Source organism: Pseudorasbora parva, chromosome 23 (genome assembly GCF_024679245.1).
Source record: "Pseudorasbora parva isolate DD20220531a chromosome 23, ASM2467924v1, whole genome shotgun sequence".
In the NCBI taxonomy this organism is placed as follows: Eukaryota; Metazoa; Chordata; class Actinopteri; order Cypriniformes; family Gobionidae; genus Pseudorasbora; species Pseudorasbora parva.
In genome coordinates, this window is record NC_090194.1 from 33,989,553 (window position 1) to 34,014,218 (window position 24,666).

Below are 24,666 nucleotides of genomic sequence, written 5' to 3' on the forward strand. Positions count from 1 at the left end.
TGACTCTTAATGTTCTTTATTCATTTGCACCTATTTAAATGTTCCCACAATACATGACGATAAATACATCAGGTTCCCTGTACATTTCATCTCCATCAGCAGCTCAATGTACTCTGTATTTACAGTAAGACTCAGATACTACAAACGAACATGTTACTTCAGGCACCTTGTGTATCCTGTTGATAGACACACACATACTTGACATGTTCAAAAAGGGAAAGCAAAAACACACGCTTCGCTCCAGACGAGCCAAAAATCAGTTATTTGGAGCTGCACGTGGTTCCAAAAATATTGCGTGTCTGGCAACATGTAAAAGTTTATCTGTAATACAATTCAATACATTTACAATACTTTACAATCCTAAAATAATGAATATGATGGTCGTTATATTACATTTTAAAACTGCTGTTAAGCTGTGCACAAATTCTTTGCGCTACAAAACTCAAACGCGCGGGAACTCATGAAGCTCATTCCCGCCAAAGAATTAAAAAATGAGTTGCGTGTTTTTCATCTCACAATTCTGACTTTATAACTTATTTTTTTAAAGCATTGTGAGACGTAAATGCATAATTGAGAGGAAAAGTCAGGATTGTGACGAGTTGCAATTACCTTTTTCATAAAAACACACACCAGCGCAGTTTCAAGCTCTACAAAGAAAGTTTCACATCGTTACACTGCATGATAAATATGGCCGAAATGATGCAAAACGCATGGAAACGGGTCAAGGGTGGAGAATAAATGATGGAAAGCAAAGATTCACATTCTGTTCACAGTTTCTGTCTGATTCGCAGGTCACCGGAGGGGTTCGAAGTAGAAGACTGTATCTGCATGGAATGCTGGTAGTGGAGGAAATGATGCGCATGCGGAACAGGAAATGAGTGCAGGTCAGTCTAATGATTGATGACCTCAAACTATGAGGTGCTCCACAGTGCTTTTCACACACACCAGACAGAGGCCTCTGGGAAATATAAAGCATCTCCGCTGTATAAGAAAATATGGAATTAATGAACAAATCAATGCCATCATTCAAACGCATCCAAAATCCCATATTGAAAATGGAATATGACTATACAAAAAAAACTGCAGATAAAAAATATATATTTAGATCGAATCTCATTCCACAAAATCATCAAAACCTCCAAAAATGAGGTAGCTGATACGTAGATGTTGGCTGATTTTTAATAATTATCCTTTTATTTTAGTAAAAGGAAATGTATAAATATTGTAGCTCAACAAATGCACAATGCCAATTCTTGAAAGTAAAAAGGAAGGTAAAATTTCAGTTATTCCTATGTAATATTTTAAGCAATACTGTATTATTGTGATTTGACATGAAATTTTCATCTGAATTTAATGCCATTTTTGATCATCATCGACACTACTGCATAGAACCTTTACTCACACACACACACGCACACTTCATAAACTTCACAATCAAGCCGTGTCTGTATGATACATCTAATTGGCCTAAAGAACTACATTAGCATCAGTAACTACACCAAACCGCTGGTGCTCTAGTGTCTTGGGTTTGGTTAACATCGCCACAAATACTGTTCATGCACTTGCAACCGGATGCATCTCTAATCTATTAAAACCTTGTCAAACGCCACGGATGTGTGACTTTAAGGCTTATATAAAGAAAGTTTGCGCAATCGCTGCAGAACTTTCATCAAATACAGTTTAAAAATACCATCAGCGTATTAATCTCAACATCTGTTAGGGTGAATTTCACGAAATTAAGCTTGGGTCACTTTTAAAATTAGAAATATACAAACAAAGCCTATTATTAGAAGGGGGGAAATGTTTCATTTAAACGAAGTCTAAAAATAGGCTTTATTTTCTTTCAGGCTGCAGTTAGAGCTGGGCGGTATGACAATATATTGTGACGATGGTATAAAATGTCTATTGTTAAGAGATTGTGCTATATTGTGTATATTGTGGTATGTAAATATATAGTGTAGCACAGCACTTTTGACACTTCAGAGTGATAAATACATAAAGATCATGACATGCTTGATGTTAAAAGGAGTAATTAAGCACAAGAAGTGGTGAAAAGGAACTTGTGAAAACGTGTACGCACAGAAAGCTGCCTCTCAGAAGTGATCGAATTTGGGACATGCTCGATGTTAAAATGTGACAGTGCAATAAGCTGTAAAAACTCTCACACTCACAATTCAGTTCTCTTTCACGTCTTGTATGGTAGATAGTATTCATGTGAACACAGCCGGTTATGTCTCAAGTAAACGATGTGTATCAGTATTATGGATCTGTGAATTCACTCTTAAAGTGGCAGGTCAAATCCGGTTTATTAGGCTGCTGTCAGTCAAATCAAACAAAACATTAAATTACTTGCAGCTCTTGACGGAATAACTTTTGTAGCTTTAATAAGAATACATATATATATATATATATATATATATATATATATATTCAAATGAGGGTAGACTATATTGTATTTTTTTACAGTTTCTGTAAAATAAACCTGTTATAATTTGCTGCTTTATTACCAACAAAAGATAAACGAACTGTATTGTGATATCGTTATCGTGTAATAAGATTGGTCACATCGCCCACCCCTAGTTTCAATGACCCTGTTTTCATGAAATTCATCCAGTTTTTCTTCAGTCTTACAAGAGTAACAATAAGCTTCAAGTCACCACAAGCTCCATATCAATAACCTCTGCACTTTGCCCAAATATCTATATACACAAAGAGCTTTGCATTTAAACTCCATCAGGATCAAACAATCTCCACCACAGCGCATCCAATCCCACTGATCGAGCCCTTAGAGTGTTGATTCATTTGTACACTGATGTTAAACACTGTAAAAACGTCCAATAAAAAGAGTTCAGAACCAATAACCAGCAAAAATCAGATAAAACACACTAAATAAATACAGCTCGCTCCCAAACGTTAGTCGGCGGACAGGTGGATGGTGTGCGAACTTTTTTTTCCAAGCATGATTTGGGTTGAGGGTTCCAGTCACACAGTGCTGTCCTCCAGCAGCGGCTCGAAGTCCTCGTCGCTCCCCGGCAGCGGTGTGTTAGTGTGGGCACCGGCCAGACTCGCGCTGCTCTTACGGGTCAGGCAGGGCGTCGCAGGTGGCGTCGGGTGGTCTGGTATGAAGAGAGCAACTATAAATGCCACCACCACCGTGCAGGCGCCCAGGAGGAACGGAGGACCTGGGATCAGAGTCTTCTATGGAAAAAAAGGCAAAAAGAAATCATCATGAGAGGAGGTAATATAAGAGATGTCATCATCAAGGATTTATGACACTATGTGTTAGCTAACCAGTGAGATCTCTCTCTCTCTCTCTCTCTCGCTCTCTCTCTCTATACATATATTACATGTGCCTTTATGGGTCTTGAGAGAGGAAATGACATTGGTGTCAATGAAGGCCTTTCTGAGCCTTCGGATTTCAACAAAAATATCTTCATCTGTGTCTGATGATGAACGGAGGTCTTACGGGTGTAAAACAACATTAGGGTAAGTAATTAATGACCGAATTTTCATTTTTGGGTGAATTAACCCTTTAATGTTTTTGAAAAGAAGTCTCTTATGCTCATCAAGCCTGCAATTGTTTGATCCAAAATACAGAAAAAACAGTAACAGGGCTCGACATTAAGCATGTTCATGTGCTTGTCCTTCGGGCAAGTAAATCTGTCATTCACTTATCCAAGTAAAACAATTTGCTTGTCCAGGAAAAAATCTATTTCAATCCTCAAATAAAGATTCAAATGGTTGTGAATCAGCATATTGATTCATGATTCAGATCGCCAATGTCACGTGATTTCAGCAGTTTGACACGCGATCTGAATCATGAATCAATAAGCTGATTCACAACCGTTTGAATCTTTATTTGAGGATTGAAAACTAAGACAATGCAGAATAAAGTTGTAGTTTTTGATATTTTTGGACCAAAATGTACTTTCGATGCTTCAAGAGATTCTAATGAACTAACTGATGTCTCATATGGACTACTTTGATGATGTTTTTATTCCCTTTCTGGACATGGACAGTATAGTGTGTATACACTTCCAAATGCTTTTGGACTAAATATAAAATATCTTAAACTGTGTTCTGAAGATGAACAGAGGTATTACTGGTGTGGAACATCATTAGGGTGAGGAGTTAATGACATCAATTTCATTTATTTGTGAACTAACCCTTTAAATATGTTTAAACATGAAACTAAACCACCAGCAGTTGGCAGCAGGTGAGTCTTAATGAGTGAATCTTTGATTCAATCGATTCATTCAAAACGCTGAATCATTCAGTAACGCACTATGTTATGGTTCTGCTATGATCTTTGTTGCTTGGAACTATTTTCCCTGCTGAAATAGATGCAATATTGACCGTTTTTGTTCTAAGTGACGATGTTAATTAATTGTTTATGGAACTGTCACGTCATTTTCAATCGTGATGGTATTCAGGAAAACAGCACACTTGGTTGTCTAACTTGTTGTTTATCTGTATCATGTGTTATGTAAAAACTTTATATTTTGAATGTTTACCACAGTTTCTCTTTGTGAGCGGCGCTCGTGTTGCGATTTCTCCTTGAGAGGCTGCGCAAGCGTCGACAGCGCAACCTTACTGTCAGTTCATTACTTTTATTCACTATCGATTGCCACTTACACTAAATTAATGCAGAATCATCCTTGCATTTTGGTGATTCATGGGGATTTTTTTGTTATTGCCGTTTTAATCCGCTTGTCCATTTGGGCTAGTAAAATTCTCTTTCAATTTCCCCTTCAAACAATCCACTTGTCCCGGACAAGCATTAATGTCGAGCCCTGAGTAATATTGTGATTCTTCAGAAATGATTCTAATATGATGATTTATTTATCAATGTTGGAAACTGTTGTGCTGCTTAATTTTTTTTGTGGAACCTGTGATACTTTTTTCAGGATTCATTGATGAATTAAAAAAAAAAAAGACTGACCCCAAACTTTTTATTCATCAAAGAATTCTGAAAAAAATATCACGTTATAAAAAACAGCAGCACAACTGTTTCCAACATTGATAATTAATCCTCATATTAGATTGATTTCTGAAGCATCATGTGACACTGAAGACTGGAGGAATGATGCTGAAAATACAGCTTTGATCACAGGAATAAATTACATTTTAAATTATATTAAAAGAGAGAACCATTATTTTAAACTGTAATATTTCACAATATTCCTGTTTTTTTCTGTATTTGTATTCTGTATTTTTTTCTGGCTTGATGAGCATCAGTCATTTTACCCAAATACTTGCATTAAAAATTGGCTACTTAAGTATTTTAAATCCCTTAAGTGTTGTTAAATGATGATGCAAATGAACGATTACTGAATCAATGTTGAACTGATTCACTGAACCAACTACAAAGTCTTCCTGTAAAACACACAGGCTGACTGTAAGGGTGGCTGAGCGGAGCGTGTACCTCTGTGGAGATCGGTACGGGGATGGCGTAGTCGGGTTGGATGGTGGCGATCCCACTCAGCTCGACATGAAAGAGGAAGAAAATGAAGCCATACAGCGCAGGACCCAGACCGTTACAGAGACCCCGAATGCCTGTTATCATGCCCTGAACCAGACCTGAGGTAATCAAACACACACAGCTTAGGAAATGCAGAGTAAAAATTCTAGATGAGATTGTCATTTAAAAGCCAACAATAAATCAAAATGTGACCTATATACTTTCTTAATACATGTTTCCTGTCTCATTTAATTTGTTATTTTAATAGGGGGTCCTATTAGGCTTTTTTTTTACTCTTTCTTTAGTGTGTAATGTTGCTATTTGAGCATGTAAAAACTCTGCAAAGGCAATTATTCTCTATATCAGTGTCAGTGTTTCTGAACTCCCTGAAATGGTAGTATTGAGTTCTTCTGGGAACAAACATGTCACAATATTACTAATTTAAATAATTAATAAGCAGAATAAAGGAGTGGGGCCTGTTGAGTTAGTAGTGTGTTGAAACTGCCGGTTATGGTAAGGGGCGGGACACCAATCATAACACACTGGTCCAGCTGACCAATCAGAGCACACTGTGCTTTTCAGAAAGAGGGGCTTTATAGAGACCGGAACTAAACAGAGCGTTACTGACAGACTGTGCAGAGAGGAGCTGCAACAATGGAGAATATGAGGAAAATAATGTGTTTTAAACATAAACATAACCTGTTCTAGTAGAGCCCAAAAACTAAATCAACACTTGGCATAATAGGCCCCATTTAAAGAAAAAGTGTTGGGTCAGTCCCTTAAAAGTTTTGAAAATGTGAAAGTTTGCATGTAAGACTTTACCCTGTTTATCCGGATCTGCGCTGCGGGACACTAAAGCGCTCACTGCAGGGAACGTTATGCTGGACATGGCTGCCACCGCGCCGGCCGCCCACATCATCCTAAATGACAACAAAAAAAACATCACGCTTCTGAACACGGTGAACATCAGACGGAAGTGACTCGCTCTTCTCAAACCCGACGGTTGTGCGGTAACATTTGCATAAGCAGGTAATTTATCTTGAACTCACCACGGCTCGGAGCCTAAACCGTACCAGGCCAGCTGGAGAATCTGGAAACCCAGACCCAGAAGAACTGTGTTCTTGTTACCGATGGTCCTCATTAATAAAGTGAGAAAAAGTGTCTGTGGGAAAACACGAGGGAATTAATAATTACAAATGTCCTGCATCATATTTTGGGGTGCTCATTCCAAAACAGTTTTGCTCTAGCATGTAAATTTCTCACAAAACATGAATTCATTTTCAGGCAATTTTGGTATTTGATAACCATTTGTAAGGGGAATAAGTATTGTATTATCCCTTAAAGGTGCAGTGTGTAATATTTATCAGGATCTATTGACAGAAATGCGATAGAATATACATAACTATGTTTTCAGTGGTGTTTTCTATTACCTTAGAATGAGTCATTTCTATCTTCATACATCACAGGTCCCCTTATTGTGAAGTGCTGCTGTTTTGTGCTGTCATGTTTCTACAGTAGCCCTAAACGGACAAACTGCTCTACAGAGCGCTAAAGCTACTCTTTGATCTCTCAGACAACATCTTTGTCCAGTGACGGCCACCGTAGCTTCTCTGTGCTCTGACAGGGAGGGGTGAGCAGTAACAATTCACAACCTCACGGCTAGACGTCGCTCAAAATCACACACTGCACCTTTAATCACCTGAAAATCTGCCACAAAGACATGCTTCCCATCTTCCACTGAGCCAGGTTACAACTATTGGATAAATTCTCAGCCGATTGTCACGTCAGACATTATTTTATGCCTAATCCTGATTTCAAGGTTAGAAATGGGGCCAGTGACAGAAGAAAATGCATGTTTTAGTGACAGAAAATTGCATATTTTGATGGAGAAGAAACTATTGAAACATATTTTTCCACTCCTTTGCAGATTGTAAGATTAATGATACTTATTTTTTTAAGTAAAGTTTTGGTACTTAACTAATTTTGTTAAGTGCGTTAAAAGCTGATAAATGCATATAATATGAAAAATGTAAATTCTTATTTTGGTCTAAACACTTTTTTTTTTTTACCCGCCCGGCATCATTAAATTAGGTAATAGTGGGGCTTTGTATGCAAATCAGCAGTATTTTCCAGATACTGGGCTGTTATTGTACTGAAACCATTGTTTTCATCGCTTCATTGTATTGAATTACAAAGGATGTGGAGTAAAGCTGCTAGAATTCACCTTGGCTGCTAAAAATAAAACACCTGCACTTAAATAAACCTTCTAGTGCCGTGCTATCTGCTCATTACAGCTCTGCCTATATTTCATTACATTTACCGCTGAACTTTTAAAGGAATTCAATTCAATTAGAAAGCGTTTGTAAGAGCCACCTTCGCAAGATGCCTTTCCAGCTCAACGACACAAGTAATAAGGCAGAGCGAAGAATATTGCCTCAATTAAATACCTGCGCCAGGATGGAGAGGATTCCCACCACGCCGATGAACACAGCGATCGTTTTGGGCGAGAAGTTAATGACCTGAGAGACACAGAGAAAGAGCCACACCGCTATCAGTCTGCACCACTGGGCCTGAATCGAATTAACTCGGTTATGTCCAGTAATGAGCCGTCAGCGAACTGAACTCAACGGCCAGACAGGATGCCACTAACAATCCACATACACCTGGAACTTCCTAAGGAGCCAAACAGCACTGCTTCATTCTAGTCACATGACCCTACACGGCTTGTTTAATCAAGCAAGTACAGTTCACATATATGGGTGAATATATAATACATATTTTCACCAAGGGTGCAATAACTTCATTAAAGCCGTTCTTTTAAACATTATGTTCATCAAAAATTCTGAAGAAATTGTTTCAATAAAAATATGAATTAGCACAACCGTTACCGTGATGATAATCATCCGCTTTTCTTGAGCAGCTAATCATCATATTAGAATGATTTCTGAAGGATCATGTGACACTGAAGACTGGAGGAATTTGTACATTGTAATAATATTTCAGAATATTACGATTGTACTGTATTTTAATCAATTAAATGAAGCCTTGAGCAAAAGAGTTTCTTTTCTTCTTATTTTAGATCTGATTCATCACAAATAAATATTTTAACAGCACTAATCGTAAGTATAAAAAATACTCTATTCTTACATTTTTAAGGTAAATTAAATAAAAAAGGACAATTATATAATCTTAACATCTTATATCTATACACATAGTATAGAGCTTTCCATTACTTTGATTTTATTCATTCCCATAAAGAAATTTTTATAAGTATAAATTACACATTATACTTAATGTATAACAACAAAATATTTTATTATAGTGTACATAATGTTTTGTATTTTGGGTCAACTTTTTTAAATTGACAGTCGATCAAAACAATGATTTAGAAGGTCAAGTGCATTGCATTGTGGGATACGGTATTTCCTGCAGTGTGATCTGTTGTATACTGCACATTTTGTTGGTCTTCATGCATGCATGAATTTGCAAATGATAGTGTTTTTGTTAACCGATCCTACATTTGCTCGTTTACTTAATTTAAAGCGTGCTGCTGGCGCTAAAACACTTCCAGTCACAAGTGCAGCAAATGAATCATGGGAGTGTTAAACAATAGCAGACAGTGAAAACATGCAGTCAGTCGTTGCATAAACCGCCCTGCAGGATAAGCTGCTAATTAAAGTTTAATGGAAGCAGACAGCTGGCTTAATGAGGGAACATTAAATATAGAATCTTTACATTCGTTCATTATAAACCGAAGCTTTCTTACCTGACGCAAGTAGAGGAAAAAGCTGGAGTATTGACCGGCCTCGGGCAGATAGGACAGAAATACTGTTATACAAATGAGAAGAACGGTCGTGTCCTGCCCAACTTTCCGCAAAGACTGAAAAACAAACACAAACATTATCAATAAAACCACTATAGCCAATGTTTTGTATTTCAAGTATAGATGTGAAGAGTTCGGTTGCAAAATGTGATAAACGCCATTTTTTGACATTTAGATTTTATTATCGTAAATCACTGTTTAGATGTACCTTAATCTATGTGTGAATTGCTGCCATTAATAAGATTTAAAATGTACATTTTAAGCCTCCTACAAAATGTATTTTTTCACAAAACGCGATATCCGCCAGTTTCTTTACAAAGTGCGATAAAGAACGTTCAGGATGCTGCGCGAGCTCAGGATGTCACGCGAGGAGAGAGTCACCGCCGGTGAAGTGCTCCGAGTTTGCTCAGTGATTTAACGATAATAGCAAAACATTTTTAAAAAGAGGATTCAATAGGCTAACTAAAAAACGTTTATCATTTAATTGTTTATACTGTAGGAGAGCTGTCAGTCACGTATAGGCTACGTCACTGATCAACAGCTGTCTGTCAGTCAGAGAATCAAAGCTTCAGAGTCAAGCTTAACGTTACTTGAGTATTTCGATGACAGATTGGAGCCGGTCAGGAAGGCAGCTAAAGAAAATCATCAAAGGGAGCGACCAAACGGGCAAGGCATTCAGGGGAGCGAAAACATCCAAAGATTTATTTTGGTCATCGTGCGACTGCGAGTAACGCGCGCACACACACACACACACACACACACAATGTTTTTTTTTAATGGTATTACAGTAGAATAATATAGCCTATGGTGGATATATAGCGTTTTGCAAAAAAAAAAAAAAAAAAAAAAAGATGTATGTTCTGGCCAAAACTAACTCAGAATCTTATTATTATTAATCAATCTTTGTATATACTATTCCATATATTTATGATGTTTTGTTTTTTTAACCAATTTAAGATGTTCGACAATGTTAAGATAAATATGTTGCAGTTTGGCATGGTTTTTGACTTATTTATGAACTATTTATGGACATAAAATTAAATTAAAAAATCCTGGATTTGAAGAATATTGTGTCCCTGGCCTACACTGAGCTCAAGTAATAGTTTAATGTACAAAAATTGTGAATGAACTTGACTGTTGATGTCTTAAATAATAATGTCAAATAACCAACATTTCTCAAAATGGATATATCTCGTTTTGCAACGAAACTCTTCACATAGTAAGACGTTAACAAGACAATAAGATCCTAACAGTAATGCATTAACGAACAATGAGCAATATTTATTTCAGTATTTATTCACCTTTGTTTACCTCTTAACTGTCACCCCACTTTTTGAGAATAGACATAAAAATGCACAATCCAAACTCAAATGCTTGCAATTCAAGAATTCTTGGATCTAAGACTAAGGTTGGTCTTGTTTTAAAGACACGCAGCAGATTATCGCTAGTATGAAAAAGTTATGGACGTTTACATTTTCTGTAAATCAAATCAAAGCCATATGTCTAACCAAGTTGTGTTCCAAATATGAATTTTATATCACACAAATGTGTGATTAGATTTTGTTTAGGCGCTGTACAAAAGATATCCACTGGCTGTCACCCACGTCATGTCATTTTGTTAATGCATTCTCCAAATTACTAAATTTCTGTCCAAATTTCGCATCTTTCTAATTTAAATCCCTAATTTATGAAAAAAATATGCTTAAAAAAAATTAGTGCCAATCAGGACGGTGATAGTTAAGAGGTTAATATTAGGGTTAATATTGGGTGTCAATCTGAGGTGAAAGAAAGAGTGTTTAAATCCTTACAGCAATGGGGTCGGCCTGTTCCCAGGTGATTGGCGCCCCCCAGGTGTTGAGCCTCATCTTGTCGGGCAGCGACTCTGGGACGGCCAGCAGTATGAAGCAGATGTCGGCCAGAGCGATGAGGGTCGCCACCAGCACCACCAGATTATCGCCGTAACTGGCCGAGAGGTAGGCGCCGATGGCCGGGCTGGTGACCAGACTCGCTGCAAACGTCGCAGAAACCTGGAATCATTCAACAGAATATAAATAACTCAGTCCATCCATCCAGCTGGGTCAAGGACACTGAATCCAGGTCATGTAGACGTATGGAAATAGAAATATCCTAAACCAGCTTCAATGATTTGGGCTGTCATATTACTCTGACATCTTTCAAAAATGCATTGGATATTTAATAAAAGAGACACTTACAAGTCCATATGCTGTACTCCTCTCGTGCACATCAGTAACGTCTGCGATGTAAGCGAAGATTACGGAGAAAGTGACGGAAAAAGCACCCGACACTGATATCATGGCAAAGTACCACCTGAAAATAACAAGAAATCATTCATTTAAACTGACACAATAGTCAAAGGCACTGTTATTAAAGGGGTGGTTCCGTGTTTTTTTCTAGGCTTGGTTGTGTTTATGGGGCGCAGTATGACATGTCTTAATACTTCTTCTTTTTTTTAAACGCTGTATTTTTCTTCTATTCTCCCTTTATTCCACACCGCTGTCTCCTTTGAACGGCTCGTTTGCTTCCTGCTTCTATGAAGCCCATCCCTCTGAAAAACGCAATGGTCTTAGATTGTTCAGATGGCCAAATGTAGTTTCCTGTATTTTTATTGGCTGAAGTGCCAAGCACAGGTTGCCGGAAACGCCACGCCCCTTCCCATTACGAGCAGAAGTCACATCTGCGGAGACTAGCGAGGGTTTATGATGTCACCAACCCAGGAAGAAGCTCGTTGTAGTCCAAACCGGCCGTTTTTGTAGGCAATAAACTGCCATAACTTTAAAAGACAATATCTCCGTTTGCTGTAACTTTCAGCGCTGTAACTTTGCAGATACTGTTTATGCTCAAGCAGCAACATTACACACTAACTAAAGTTAAAAAAATCAAAACGCATGAAACCACCCCTTTAAGACCAGGGTTCGCCAAACTTTTTACCGTGAATTTCCATAACGTTTGCAATTATTAGAAAAATACATTTCAAAGCTGCAGTGTCATTTCTGCACCAACCGCATCACCACTGGTTGGACAAACAAAGAGTATAGCACAAAAAAAAATTGTAATAATAATTATTCATATTATATTGGTGTTAAATTAAATATTTATTTGTTATTATTTTTACTATAGAAGTTATACAGTTTTAAAATTGTATTAAAAGTATGTAATAATTAATTTGACTCTATACATAAATTAATATTTTGCTTTATACTTATTTTAAGGTAATTCATTACGTATTATTATATAATCTTAATAATATAAACTAATATATATATACATACACACACGTATACACACACATTATACTATAAAATATACTCAATATTAAAGATTATTAAGTATTGTATAATTATAAAATAATTACATATTATAAAAGTAGAATATTATATTGTATTTATTATATAATATTTTTGGGCCCACTTTATATTAGGTGGCCTAATCTACTATGTATTTAACATCAATCCACTCGTGTACATTACATTTTAAAAATGACCTGCATGTAATTACATCTGTAATTAATTTCTCTAGTTACATTTATAATTACACTGTTGACACTTCCCTTAAACTGACCCACACCACACCTGACCCTAGCAGCAACTCAATAGCAGCAAAAGTGTTTCGCAATACAATATGAACAGAATAAGGATTTTTTTATGTCAGTACATAGAAGTTAAAGCCACCTAATATAAAGTGGGAACATACTTTTTTCCCACAATTTTCCAAGACTTTTTCATAATCACTATGTTTGTGGTAACTGTGCGAGACACATCCGTTCAGCATCATCTGAGTTCACGGCAGGACGGGACTTACCACGGACTGAGTCTCATGAGCGGGATGGGCGCACACGTGAAGAACACGGTAACCAATAGAAACGATCGCCTGCCCCACACATCTGATAGAGCACCAATCAACGGCGCACTCATAAATGACAGCAGACCCTGATCAACCAAACGAGAAGAAATGATCAGGAAACATCACAGATGAACGTATGAGTCAAATATTAGAACTGACAACACTTACCTTCACTCCCTGAATGAGGCCGTTTATTAAGAAGGTGTGTTTGGGGAATGTTTCGTGTAAAACCTACAGATAAAAAGTGCATATTTATGAAAAATCTGCGAGAATCATTTTAATACCCACAAAAAACATAACTCAATTAATTTCTCAAAATCATTTCATGTGTCTGTTTTCCTGACCCTTGTATGCCTTTTCAAACAACCAGACAATAAAGATAGGAATGATTTCAACTCCATAATGGTTATTATAATATTACTTACGTATATCCTACAATAGTATCTATTCATATTTTGAATTTAGCTTTTTTTATATTACATTTTAAGTAGTTTTGTTGTGTGCTTTTGTTATTTTTATATATTTTTTTCTTTTTTAAATATTTCTATTTAGCTGTCATTTATTTTATTTTATTTTTTTAAATTATTTTAGTAACTCAACTTTAACTTATTTCAGTTAATACTATATTAGAACATATCTTTTTTTTAAGTTACAATTTTTATCTGAAAATTATTTTATTTCAGCTTTAGTTCAACTTTTTTATGTTTTTGGCTAACGAAACCAACATCACTGTTAACAAAGAAAAATGTTTGGAAAATTTTAATGAAATACATTTAATTTTCATTCCTTTATAAAGAAATAAAGATTGATTTCTCCTTTAAAGAATATAAATGTAATAAATTGTTCTACAGCACCACCTGTCTTCACTGGGTTGTAAATGCAACGCAGTGTTTTGTTTATTGACAATTTATTTCTTTTTAGCATTTAGTAATTTATTTATAATAAACACTAAGAGGGCTAGTAAAAAAAAAAATATGTATGTCTATATTTGGTATCTGAGAAGTGACCGCTGGTCTGACCCATGCCAGGAATGCAGTAACAGTGTTTGCTTGTTCAGCCCAGCTTCAGAGATGAAATATGGACTTGTTTTGGTATAAAGTGTTAAAGCATATATCTACTAAAAAGTCACTGAGGGCACTCCAGCCTGTCTATGTGATTATAGTTATGGCATCTACTTTACTGTGTTAAAGCATTAAAGAACAATGATGAATACTGATAAGAGCATGTTATCAGTATGTTTTTGGGAAAGGTTCCTGTTTAGAGCAGAACACAACCAACTCCAATCTTAAAGAAGCTGTGTGTTCTGTGTACCTGTGTGTGCGTTAGTATTCTTTGCAGATCAGTACGGGTTAGAGAACAACCGACACCCTGGAGAGATGGAATTACTTGGGGTTTTTTTGTGAGCAGCTGGAGCCTAGAAGAGCAGTTCTGTGACCTTGGAGGGCCACCACGTGCCTAAAACCAGGGTCCGGGTGTCAGCCTGATAATCAATGGAGATATGCTCCAGCATGTCAGTCCATGTGTAGAACATTTCTGCGTTTATATATTTCTTAACCAATCAGAATCATTCAACCTGAAGTAATGATGTAGATGTAAGGTATTAATTGTGGCCTTGGAAATCCTTGTGAGTGTTAAAGCTGACTGTAACTATTCTTCAGTAAAATTTTCTTCAATTGACTGGACTTCTGACTCCTGGTCTTCATTCATCATATCTGATTCTTTACCTGTAAACTCCAGTAGCTCCTTACTGCAGAACACGAGATGGATTGGATTCAGATCCAGTGGGTGGAGCTGGGGTAGGTGTAAGCCTCAGACTTCACGCCCACAGAGCGTCTAATGCCACTTTAACGGTCCGCCTGGAAACAATTCCGTGACGCCAAACTCCCTCATGGAAGAAGAACGCCGTCGTGTTCACAACTGTGACAATGAGTGCTTACCAGGATCAACTAAATGCTAAAGTTTCAAAACAACGTGAAGTTCGCAGCTCCATTGTTGCAGTAACTTAGCAAAGAATATAAAGTGGGAAGAATTGCATCTGGATCCAACTGCGCCCTCTAGATCAGTGAGGACAATCTCATAAATTCCCCTTCAAACTAATGTAGGCTCAATGGATAGAATTCCTGCATTTTGCCAGATGCCACTCGCAGCTGAATCATCTATCTATTTTCCAAACCGCTGGTCCAATGTGGCTACAGCATAATATCATAAAGGCCATGCACTCAGTATTTTTCCGGGGTGCCAGTGGGTTTTTTTCTTTTATATATAAAACTATTGCTTTAACTACAATAATTACTATGATGCCATCATATCCAATATTTGTTACTTATTATATACATTATTAACGCATTTACTGTCACCATTCCAGATTATTAAGAATAGTTTATTAGCCCTGCATCAGGCAGTCTTCCACATATTCTGTAGATCAGGGCTATTCAAATCTTACCCTGGAGGGCAAATGAAGTGCAGAGTTTAGCTCCAACCCTAATCAAACACACCTGATCTTGCTAATCAATGTCTTCAAGATCATTAGAAAATCACAGGTGGGTGTGTTTGATCAGGGTTGGAGCTAAACTCTGCACCGCATTGGCCCTCCACGGTAAGATTTGAATAGCCCTGCTGTAGATTATAAAAACAAAAGATGTTGTAGCTTCAGCGCATTTTGTGAATCAGCAGCTGTTCTTTGAAGTTCAGAGTTTAGTCTGTAAAAGGCTAAACATTTATTTTTTGTCAAATTTTGGACAGATTCCCATATCCATCCGCACACGAATACTTGATGGTTCTCCACGAATCTTCCAGGCAGTGTCCGAAATCGCCCCCTATACCCATAAATAGGGCAGTACTTGAGGGACGGCCATTTGTAGCGTTGTCCGAAACTGTAGTGGACGTTATTGAGTGCACTCAATCAATCACGTAATGCACCACAATAACGAGTGTACAACTGATGTATGCTCAACGGCCAGAGAATACCCATAATGCAATGTGAGCGTCGCTCGCCAGAAGATAGCGCCTATAGCTGAATCATCCATCCATCTTTTTTCCAAATTGCTGGTCCAATGTGGCTACGGCATAATATCATACAGGTATAAATTACTTTTTACTTGATTATCAAGTTGTTAAATTAAGGTTTATATAGGGAGTGCAGAATTATTAGGCAAATTAGTATTTTGACCACATCAGCCTCGTTATGCATGTTGTCTTACTCCAAGCTGTATAGGCTGGAAAGCCTACTACCAATTAAGCATATTAGGTGATGTGCATCTCTGTAATGAGAAGGGGTGTGGTCTAATGACATCAACACCCTATATCAGGTGTGCATAATTATTAGGCAACTTCCTTTCCTTTGGCAAAATGGGTCAAAAGAAGGACTTGACAGGCTCAGAAAAGTCAAAAATAGTGAGATATATTGCAGAGGGATGCAGCAGTCTTAAAATAGCCAAGCTTCTGAAGCGTGATCATCGAACAATCAAGCGTTTCATTCAAAATAGTCAACAGGGTCGCAAGAAGCGTGTGGAAAAACCAAGGCGCAAAATAACTGCCCGTGAACTGAGAAAAGTCAAGTGTGCAGCTGCCAAGATGCCACTTGCCACCAGTTTGGCCATATTTCAGAGCTGCAACATCACTGGAGTGCCCAAAAGCACAAGGTGTGCAATACTCAGAGACATGGCCAAGGTAAGAAAGGCAGAAAGTCGACCACCACTGAACAAGACACACAAGCTGAAACGTCAAGACTGGGCCAAGAAATATCTCAAGACTGATTTTTCTAAGGTTTTATGGACTGATGAAATGAGAGTGAGTCTTGATGGGCCAGATGGATGGGCCCGTGGCTGGATTGGTAAAGGGCAGAGAGCTCCAGTCCGACTCAGACGCCAGCAAGGTGGAGGTGGAGTACTGGTTTGGGCTGGTATCATCAAAGATGAGCTTGTGGGGCCTTTTCGGGTTGAGGATGGAGTCAAGCTCAACTCCCAGTCCTACTGCCAGTTTCTGGAAGACACCTTCTTCAAGCAGTGGTACAGGAAGAAGTCTGCATCCTTCAAGAAAAACATGATTTTCATGCAGGACAATGCTCCATCACACGCGTCCAAGTACTCCACAGCGTGGCTGGCAAGAAAGGGTATAAAAGAAGAAAATCTAATGATATGGCCTCCTTGTTCACCTGATCTGAACCCCATTGAGAACCTGTGGTCCATCATCAAATGTGCGATTTACAAGGAGGGAAAACAGTCCACCTCTCTGAACAGTGTCTGGGAGGCTGTGGTTGCTGCTGCACGCAATGTTGATGGTGAACAGATCAAAACACTGACAGAATCCATGGATGGCAGGCTTTTGAGTGTCCTGGCAAAGAAAGGTGGCTATATTGGTCACTGATTTGTTTTTGTTTGGTTTTTGAATGTCATAAATGTATATTTGTGAATGTTGAGATGTTATATTGGTTTCACTGGTAAAAATAAATAATTGAAATGGGTATAAATTTGTTTTTTGTTAAGTTGCCTAATAATTATGCGCAGTAATAGTCACCTGCACACACAGATATCCCCCTAAAATAGCTAAAACTAAAAACTAAAACTTCCAAAAATAATCAGCTTTGATATTAATGAGTTTTTTGTGTTCATTGAGAACATGGTTGTTGTTCAATAATAAAATTAATCCTCAAAATTAAAATTTGCCTAATAATTCTGCACTCCTTGTACACGCTAGTTTCCATGCCAGAGTTGAAGATAAATCTTTTCATTACTACTAGAGCTGCCAGTTGGCTAAGTTTCAAATGATTAGTAAACAGCACAAACTATGCAAAAGCAGCAGCCCGTCCGGCGCACTCAGTGTCTGAATTCAGCGTCACTCTTTTATTCAAGTGGACTGTATCAGTAGGGAATAGAGCATGAGGGTATAGAGGGTGATTTTGAACAGCCTCAAACACTTCCCTTGTTTTTATTACTAAATTATTATTATTATTATTATTTTGAATGAATTTCTTGAAAGATTGATTCAATGACAAATACAGTTTTAAAAGTCATGTACTGGTGTAACACTGTAATTACTGTTATTGTTATCATTATTTGAAACACCAAGCTACTTTCAAAAGGTAATTTACTTATTTTGATCGCTACAGTAGTCATCAGTGTTTATATCCAAACTAAAAACTTATATCACAGTATTCTATCATCACGTGAATTCTTGTAAGGCAGAAATAACAATACTGTGTGGTTGAAAAGATTGTTCATATACATGACAACTGCTCTCTCACAGATCTGAATACTCTGGTGTGATTTTGTTTAAAGGTTTAATAGACAGGTGAACCTCACATGGGTGTAGATCGATTAAAGGGGTACTTCAGCGCTGCGAAGATAAATCTGTATTTAAACTGGGTCATTAATGTAGTAGAAATGTGAAATTATTTTTAATTTGGTCCTTTCTTGACTGAGAAAAGACAGAAAATGTATTTTTTGTCTCATGGGGATGAAAGACAACAATTCCCAGAATGCTTCGCTGCCCTGTGAGGCCACTCCCAAAGCCACCGCTACTGGATTACTGATCACTTTCCCACCGTGTTCATCTTCACTAAATCAGTTCAGTTAGAGAACAGACACTACAATTAAAAACTGAACATGTCTGTTCAATATAATGTGATTTAGCCGCTGAGGGATTGTCGTAAACGCAGCAGGAGTCAGATTACAAATCATGATGAGAGCTGAGGTAAACGCAACCGCGCTCGCGGCAGTCGTTCTCAGCGTGTGTTCAGTCTGCCGCGTTTTTAGTTCAAGCCTTTGGAAGCTTAACTTTTAATAGGAATTAATTTGAGAAGTTGAAACACTCACTTTGCTCAGTCGCTTCATTTACATGAATGCCTGCAGCTGCAAGCTGATCTGTGAGTGTGATCTCGGAAAAACATGCGGAAATATCTCCCTCTGCTGGCTGTAGTCTTTAGCCTCTGACCAAAAATGTTATCAATGACGCAAATCGACTATATTTGGGTCACTATGGAATTACCTTTGTCTCAATAAAACTGAACAAAAAATTTTCAGAAACTATCAAAAATATGCCATTACAAAGAAGAAAAACACATTGAAAATGAAAAAAAATGAACTCAGTCGCACAAATGTACCAGGATATTCAGTATGCTTCATTCTTTGTTAATGTTTTTCAAAGATTTGTTTTCGCAAATCGTGAATTGTGAATGCATTGCCAAAGATTTCGCTTACGTTTCTCAGTTTTTCGTTTGCTGCTTTGACACAAACCTCTCGTGGGGGCGGGCTTAACTGTGGTCTACTCTGATTGGATAAAGAGCTTTTGATGGACAGGTGGAATGATCTCGCGGTGCTTTGTATTTGTAATGGCAATGCATTCACAATCCACGATTTGCGAAAATGAATCTTTGAAAAACATTAAGAAAGAATGAAGCATACTGAATATCCTGGTACATTTGTTTGTAGACAAAGACAAAGGTAATTCCATACATCACCGGATTAATTTTTCCAGAAATAAAATGCATAAATCTCTCGTCTCAGGGGGATATGGGGGAGGGGGGACATGGTCATTTGAATATACTCCAGGGTTTCTACTGATACAAAGCCATATGCTAATCGCTGAAGTAACCCTTTAATCATACAGCTGTAGTTTATACTGACACCTACTGGTGTGCATTTGGCAAAAACAACTTTGTGTGCCTATAATTAAAGCATTTCTTTTGACAAACATAAATAATAAATACATTTAAATAAGAATTAGAATTACTCACTGTGAGCATTGGCATCGTCAGGAGACCCCAGGCGAAAAACTCCAGAAAGATGACCACAACAGCATGATACACGCTCGGCTTCCCGATTCCATGCTGGACCTGGAACGTCACAAATATAAACAGCTCATCATTAATAATGCTGATTATAATCTTGAATGTGGCACATTTCCAAACTCCTCGGCTTTCAATGGGACTGATCTCATTGCTATTCCTCTGGGACGCACAAAAGACTTCACTGCACAAAAGGGAAAAGAAATTCAGCTGTGCCAAACTCAACCCACTACTGACAGAAGTTCAGTCTTGAGAATTCATGGGATGCTTAATCTGCACTTGCCGGTATTGTCTTAATATGAATGGTAAAGCAAGTTGTACATAAAGCAGGAACCACAGAAGTTATTCGGGTGGGTAAATACACACACACGCACACACTCCTGCTCAAAAGTTTACACACCCCTTGCAGAATCTGTGAAGTAAAATGTATGTTTTTAATTTGTCTTCCGGGAAACATGTAAGCATCTTCTGTTGATATCATTTGAGGTCTATCAAAATCTTGACTTTAAAAATCATTATATGCCAACAGTGACAGTTCAAAAACAGGAAAAAGTATTGCTTCAACGATTGATTAGTCAACATATTTTACTAATGGACCTACCAATCGCTGTTTAAAAATGAAATGATGCTACCATCTTTCGAAACTCATTCTTACATCCCTGTAATGTGGCTCCAAATCATTTTAACCCTCCTCTACAAAGGCAATGTGAGACGGGGAAGTTTAAGAAATTAGGTTGATTTGACACGGAATGACCCAGGCGTTCTTTTCAGCATATGCTTCATTCTTCTTCCTCCAGACATATCACTGATCCATAGGGCCGAAAAGGTCCAGTTTTGTTTCATTGCGCCACAGGACAGAATCCCTAAACTTCTAAAGCTTATTTATATATGACTGTGAGCACACAGGAGCCGACTTTTCTTGTGCTTTTGGGTCAGTAGTGGTGTTATCTTCTGGCATGGAAACCACATGCGTTTAGTACTCGTCTTACAGTGCAAGCTGAAACCTCAGTCAAATCTTGCTGCAGGTCTAATATAGTCACTCGAGGGTTTTTCTGAACCGGCCTTCTAAGAAATCTGGTTGCAGCCGTTGAGATCTTCCTTTTTCTGCCCCGTCCAGGTAGTGGAACCACTGTTCCTTTAACTTTGAACTTGCAAACTTTGCTTCCAACATGTCTCTAGGAGCATTTAGTGCCTTTGCTGTCTTTTTGTATCCAACTTTTTGGACCCTTCTTTTGACTTATGGGTCCTGCACACTGTGCGATTTTTCAAAATCCTTTGCGAATGTCCCTTGTCAGACTGTACGAACATAATCCCAGATGTAAGCCATGTCACACTGTAAGATCTCAGTTGGCATTAATGTCAGACTGCACGATAGTTAAGGTGCGCTAAAAACGGACGCGCGCAAGAAAACTCACCCGGAGCTTTATATCATCAATGAATGACGCGCTCGGTGACGGTGAGCTGCATTACACGCGGGACTGAAATGCTGGCTAAAAAAATACATTTCTAGCTCTCGTTTTGGTCATAGTTTGTCTTGAAAAACGGAGATATTTGACTTTGACTCCTAGGAGAAGTCACACTGCAGGATTGTGTGCCAAATCTTCTGACACTGCCAGAATTTTGTCTGAGGTAAAATTTGATCGCAGCGCTCATTAATCGGCTGCCGGTGAACATGTCAAACTAACGACCAAAGACGTCAGATTTTAGCCTAGGATCAGAGGAATCTTTTAGGATTTGCTGTATTTGTCTCAGACGGCCAAATCGTGGCCAAAATCGCTCAGTGTGCACCTGGCTTTAGCCGTCAAACATGACACTCAATAAACCTAGCCAGTTCAGATATTTGGGCAAATTCCAATCGGAAGTAAGCATCTCTGCTCTCTGTCTGTCTGTCTGTGTACGTGCGTGTGCGCGTGCGTAAGGCCCTATCATACACCTAGCGCAAAGTGACATTAGGCGCAATGCACGTATTTTTTGCTAGTTTCATCCTTGTGCTAAGAACGCTGTGCTAAGTGAGCTGATCGATAGGAATTAAAGCTACACTGTGTAACTTTTTTAGTTTATTCTTAGCTAAAAACACTTAGTTCTTATAAAAATATATGTGCTCATTAATGTATTTTTACTTCTTTCAAGTAATTCTCGTAAGTTTATAATATGCCATTGAAAATGCATACGGGTGAGGGGTTCGAATGCCGGTCGCCATGTTGCCCCTCCATCTCGAAAGTACATTAGCCAAAGAGGGACATACCCATAAATTCAAGCTTCGCCTTTCGCATTTTAACACTCGATGGCACCGTGTCGAATGTGAAGAGGGGGATTGCCATGTTAATCTTGGACTAAATCGGCCACCGTAGGAGTTAAAACGAAATCGGAATTGAGAGGAACAGAATCTAATATTCACTGGATGGTCATATACCTTTACACCGCTAGATGGGGGAAAATATCACACAGTGAAGCTTTAAGTTTGAGAAATCTAATTACACGGAAATGCATGAATTATATCTGTTTTATATGGTTAACTAACTACAAGGGAATAAGGTGTCCCATATGAGATTTCAAGTCGCAGTTCATCGCTTAGCACAGCGTTCGTGGCTCGACTGGTCGTGACTGTTTTCCAAGATGGCTTGTGTCTGTAAATGTGTAAGGTACTGTCTTCATAAAGTATCTTCTTATTAAACTGTTTGTACACTTAAAAAGTTCTCAATGCTTCGGTTTGCATGAAGGGACCCTCATTATGCTACCGTATTAGTGTGAGGCTATTTTGAGCCTTGTTAGTGGTATTAACTAGTGATTTAATTTTACTTATCCTATGTCCCATAAACTAGCGTTATAAGCTAATCTGTTTTTAGAAATAAAACTCTTTACATTCGATTTTCATGAAAACACATCCCAGAGAACGATCTACTCGGTATTAATCATGTGATAATTACCCCTTGGTTCATTTCTCACCGGAGTTGTCCTTTAAGCTACCATAGGCATGAACTGAAAATGCGCCAGACTGGACATGCACCGTAAATGACTGTGCGACCCTGAATGAATGCCCGGTGACCATGCTCATTTTATTTTTGGGGCGGGTTGCTTGATTTGTGGATTCATTAGCCTATTATTCTTATATGAAAGTGTCTGAAAAAATATGTAGTGTCTGTTCTCTAACTGAACTAAATGATTTTATTACTATAAAAATTAAATCGACGGTGGGGTGGTGTCGCAGTGGTTTGGCCCGTAGGGTGGTGAAGCAAGTGCATTCTGGGAGTTGATGTGGCATCATTATGAGGCAAAAATACATTTTCTGGCTTTTCTCAGTCTAGAAGGCACCAACTTAAGTTCTACTACATAAATCACCCAATTTAAATACACATTCATCTTTCCAGCTGTGAAGTACCCCTTCAAGCTGTTCCGAACCGGTACGAATTTCTGCCTTCTACTGTCAAAAGAAGATAGTTTAACCAAACAGTTGATAGTCCCCATTGACTTTCATTGTATTATGTTTTAAATACTATGTAAATCAATAGTGCTCAACTGTTTCATTCTTCATAATATCTCGTGTTCAACAGAACATAGAAACTCATACAGGTTTGGAACAACCTGCGGGAGAGTAAAAGATGACAGAATTTTCATTTTTGGGCGAACTATGATGACTGGGGTCTGGGTGAAATGGCCTGATTATCCTATGTATATCGCTGAGCAAAAACAACAAAATTAGCAATATTATTAATAAATAAATATACTAAACGTCTTTGGTAATGATTCAGAATGAGCGAGTGACATCACAAACAGTAATGAATAAATAAATGTAGACTTCTGCGTCCCTATGACAACAGATTGCGCTCTTGAGAAGCACGCGCGCAGCAAGGTGTTGTGCGCGCGTTCGCGTCTGTTACGTAATAGCCGAGCACAGCGCTACAATTGGCTAATCTGCTAGCATCTTCTCACCTTCCTAAAAAAAACGATCGATATCACAAATGACACGTTTTCATACACGAGAGGAAATGTTTTTAAGACCATAGACGACATTCAGCGACACATAAAATTGTGAAACGACGATTCGGGCCTTTAAAAAAATAAAAAATGTTGTGATTCGTCAGCTAACGTTAAGTTAGCCGATCTGCTATCAGCGCTCCGTGCGCACGTATGAACAGAAAACCGGGTATTCATATTTATCATTTAATAAAGAAATCCGTCTTTTAAATACGCATTTAAATGCTTAAACGCTTTTACGTGCCCTACAGTAACGTTAACTGTTAGCTGTTAGCTAATATCAACACAAAAAATCAGCGGTCCGATGAATCAATGGCATGTTGTTTTTAGCGCATGCTCGTGTCGTGTGACTTTATGTTGTTCTTACCGGACTTTCATGCTTCATTATGATTCTCTTGACCAGCACAACTTGGCTGGTGTGTTTCTGGTCTATCTCCCCCTTCTCCATCATCTTCTTCATCATTATGTCATCACATCTCGTGCGGGTTACATAGACGCCATCCTGCTGGGTGCATATCTGCGGTCCACCCGCTCCTTCCAGCTTTACCAGTGGGTTCAGCCGTCCAAATATGAGTTTAGTCTTTCTCTTCGGTTACTTACATCCAGCAGAAACCAGACTGTATCGATAAAACGCTGTCACACTGTCCCTCCGCCGTGAGTGTGTGTGTGTGTGTGAGAGAGTGAGAGTGAGTGTTACGTGATTGCAGTGCGCAGAACAGCGACGCCTCGCGGCGAGAGAGCGACACGGCAGCAGCTGTTTCT

At 38.2% G+C, this 24,666-nt stretch overlaps 1 protein-coding gene and 1 long non-coding RNA gene across 3 annotated transcripts; one reads left to right on the top strand and one right to left on the bottom strand.

The window, feature by feature from the left end:
* Positions 1–24,579, bottom strand: mfsd14ba (major facilitator superfamily domain containing 14Ba). 2 transcript variants are annotated; one of them, XM_067433998.1, is made up of 12 exons: positions 24,272–24,579; positions 19,879–19,977; positions 13,314–13,376; positions 13,104–13,231; positions 11,498–11,612; positions 11,093–11,311; positions 9,228–9,341; positions 7,909–7,980; positions 6,511–6,623; positions 6,284–6,381; positions 5,426–5,580; positions 1–3,195 (listed from the first exon to the last, which is right to left on the bottom strand). In XM_067433998.1, the coding sequence occupies exons 1-12, from the start codon at positions 24,365–24,367 to the stop codon at positions 2,983–2,985; spliced, it is 1,485 nt and encodes a 494-aa protein (XP_067290099.1). In that variant the 5' UTR covers positions 24,368–24,579; the 3' UTR covers positions 1–2,982. The 2 variants fall into 2 exon arrangements, with proteins under 2 accessions (XP_067290099.1, XP_067290098.1); XM_067433997.1 differs by having other exon boundaries at positions 1–3,198; positions 24,272–24,576.
* On the top strand, positions 3,106–5,530 carry LOC137063014 (uncharacterized). The gene is made up of 3 exons (XR_010901332.1): positions 3,106–3,238; positions 3,370–3,486; positions 5,392–5,530. It is a non-coding gene; the product is annotated as an uncharacterized lncRNA (long non-coding RNA).
* Positions 24,580–24,666: the final 87 nt, after the last annotated feature.

Coding starts and splice junctions, on each gene's coding strand:
- mfsd14ba (XM_067433997.1), bottom strand. CDS start 24,367: ATGATGAAGAAGATGATGGAGAAGGGGGAGATAGACCAGAAACACACC. Junction 9,342..11,092: donor AACAGGCCGACCCCATTGCT/GTAAGGATTTAA, acceptor TTTGTTTTTCAG/TCTTTGCGGAAAGTTGGGCA. Junction 6,382..6,510: donor GGTTTAGGCTCCGAGCCGTG/GTGAGTTCAAGA, acceptor GTTGTCATTTAG/GATGATGTGGGCGGCCGGCG.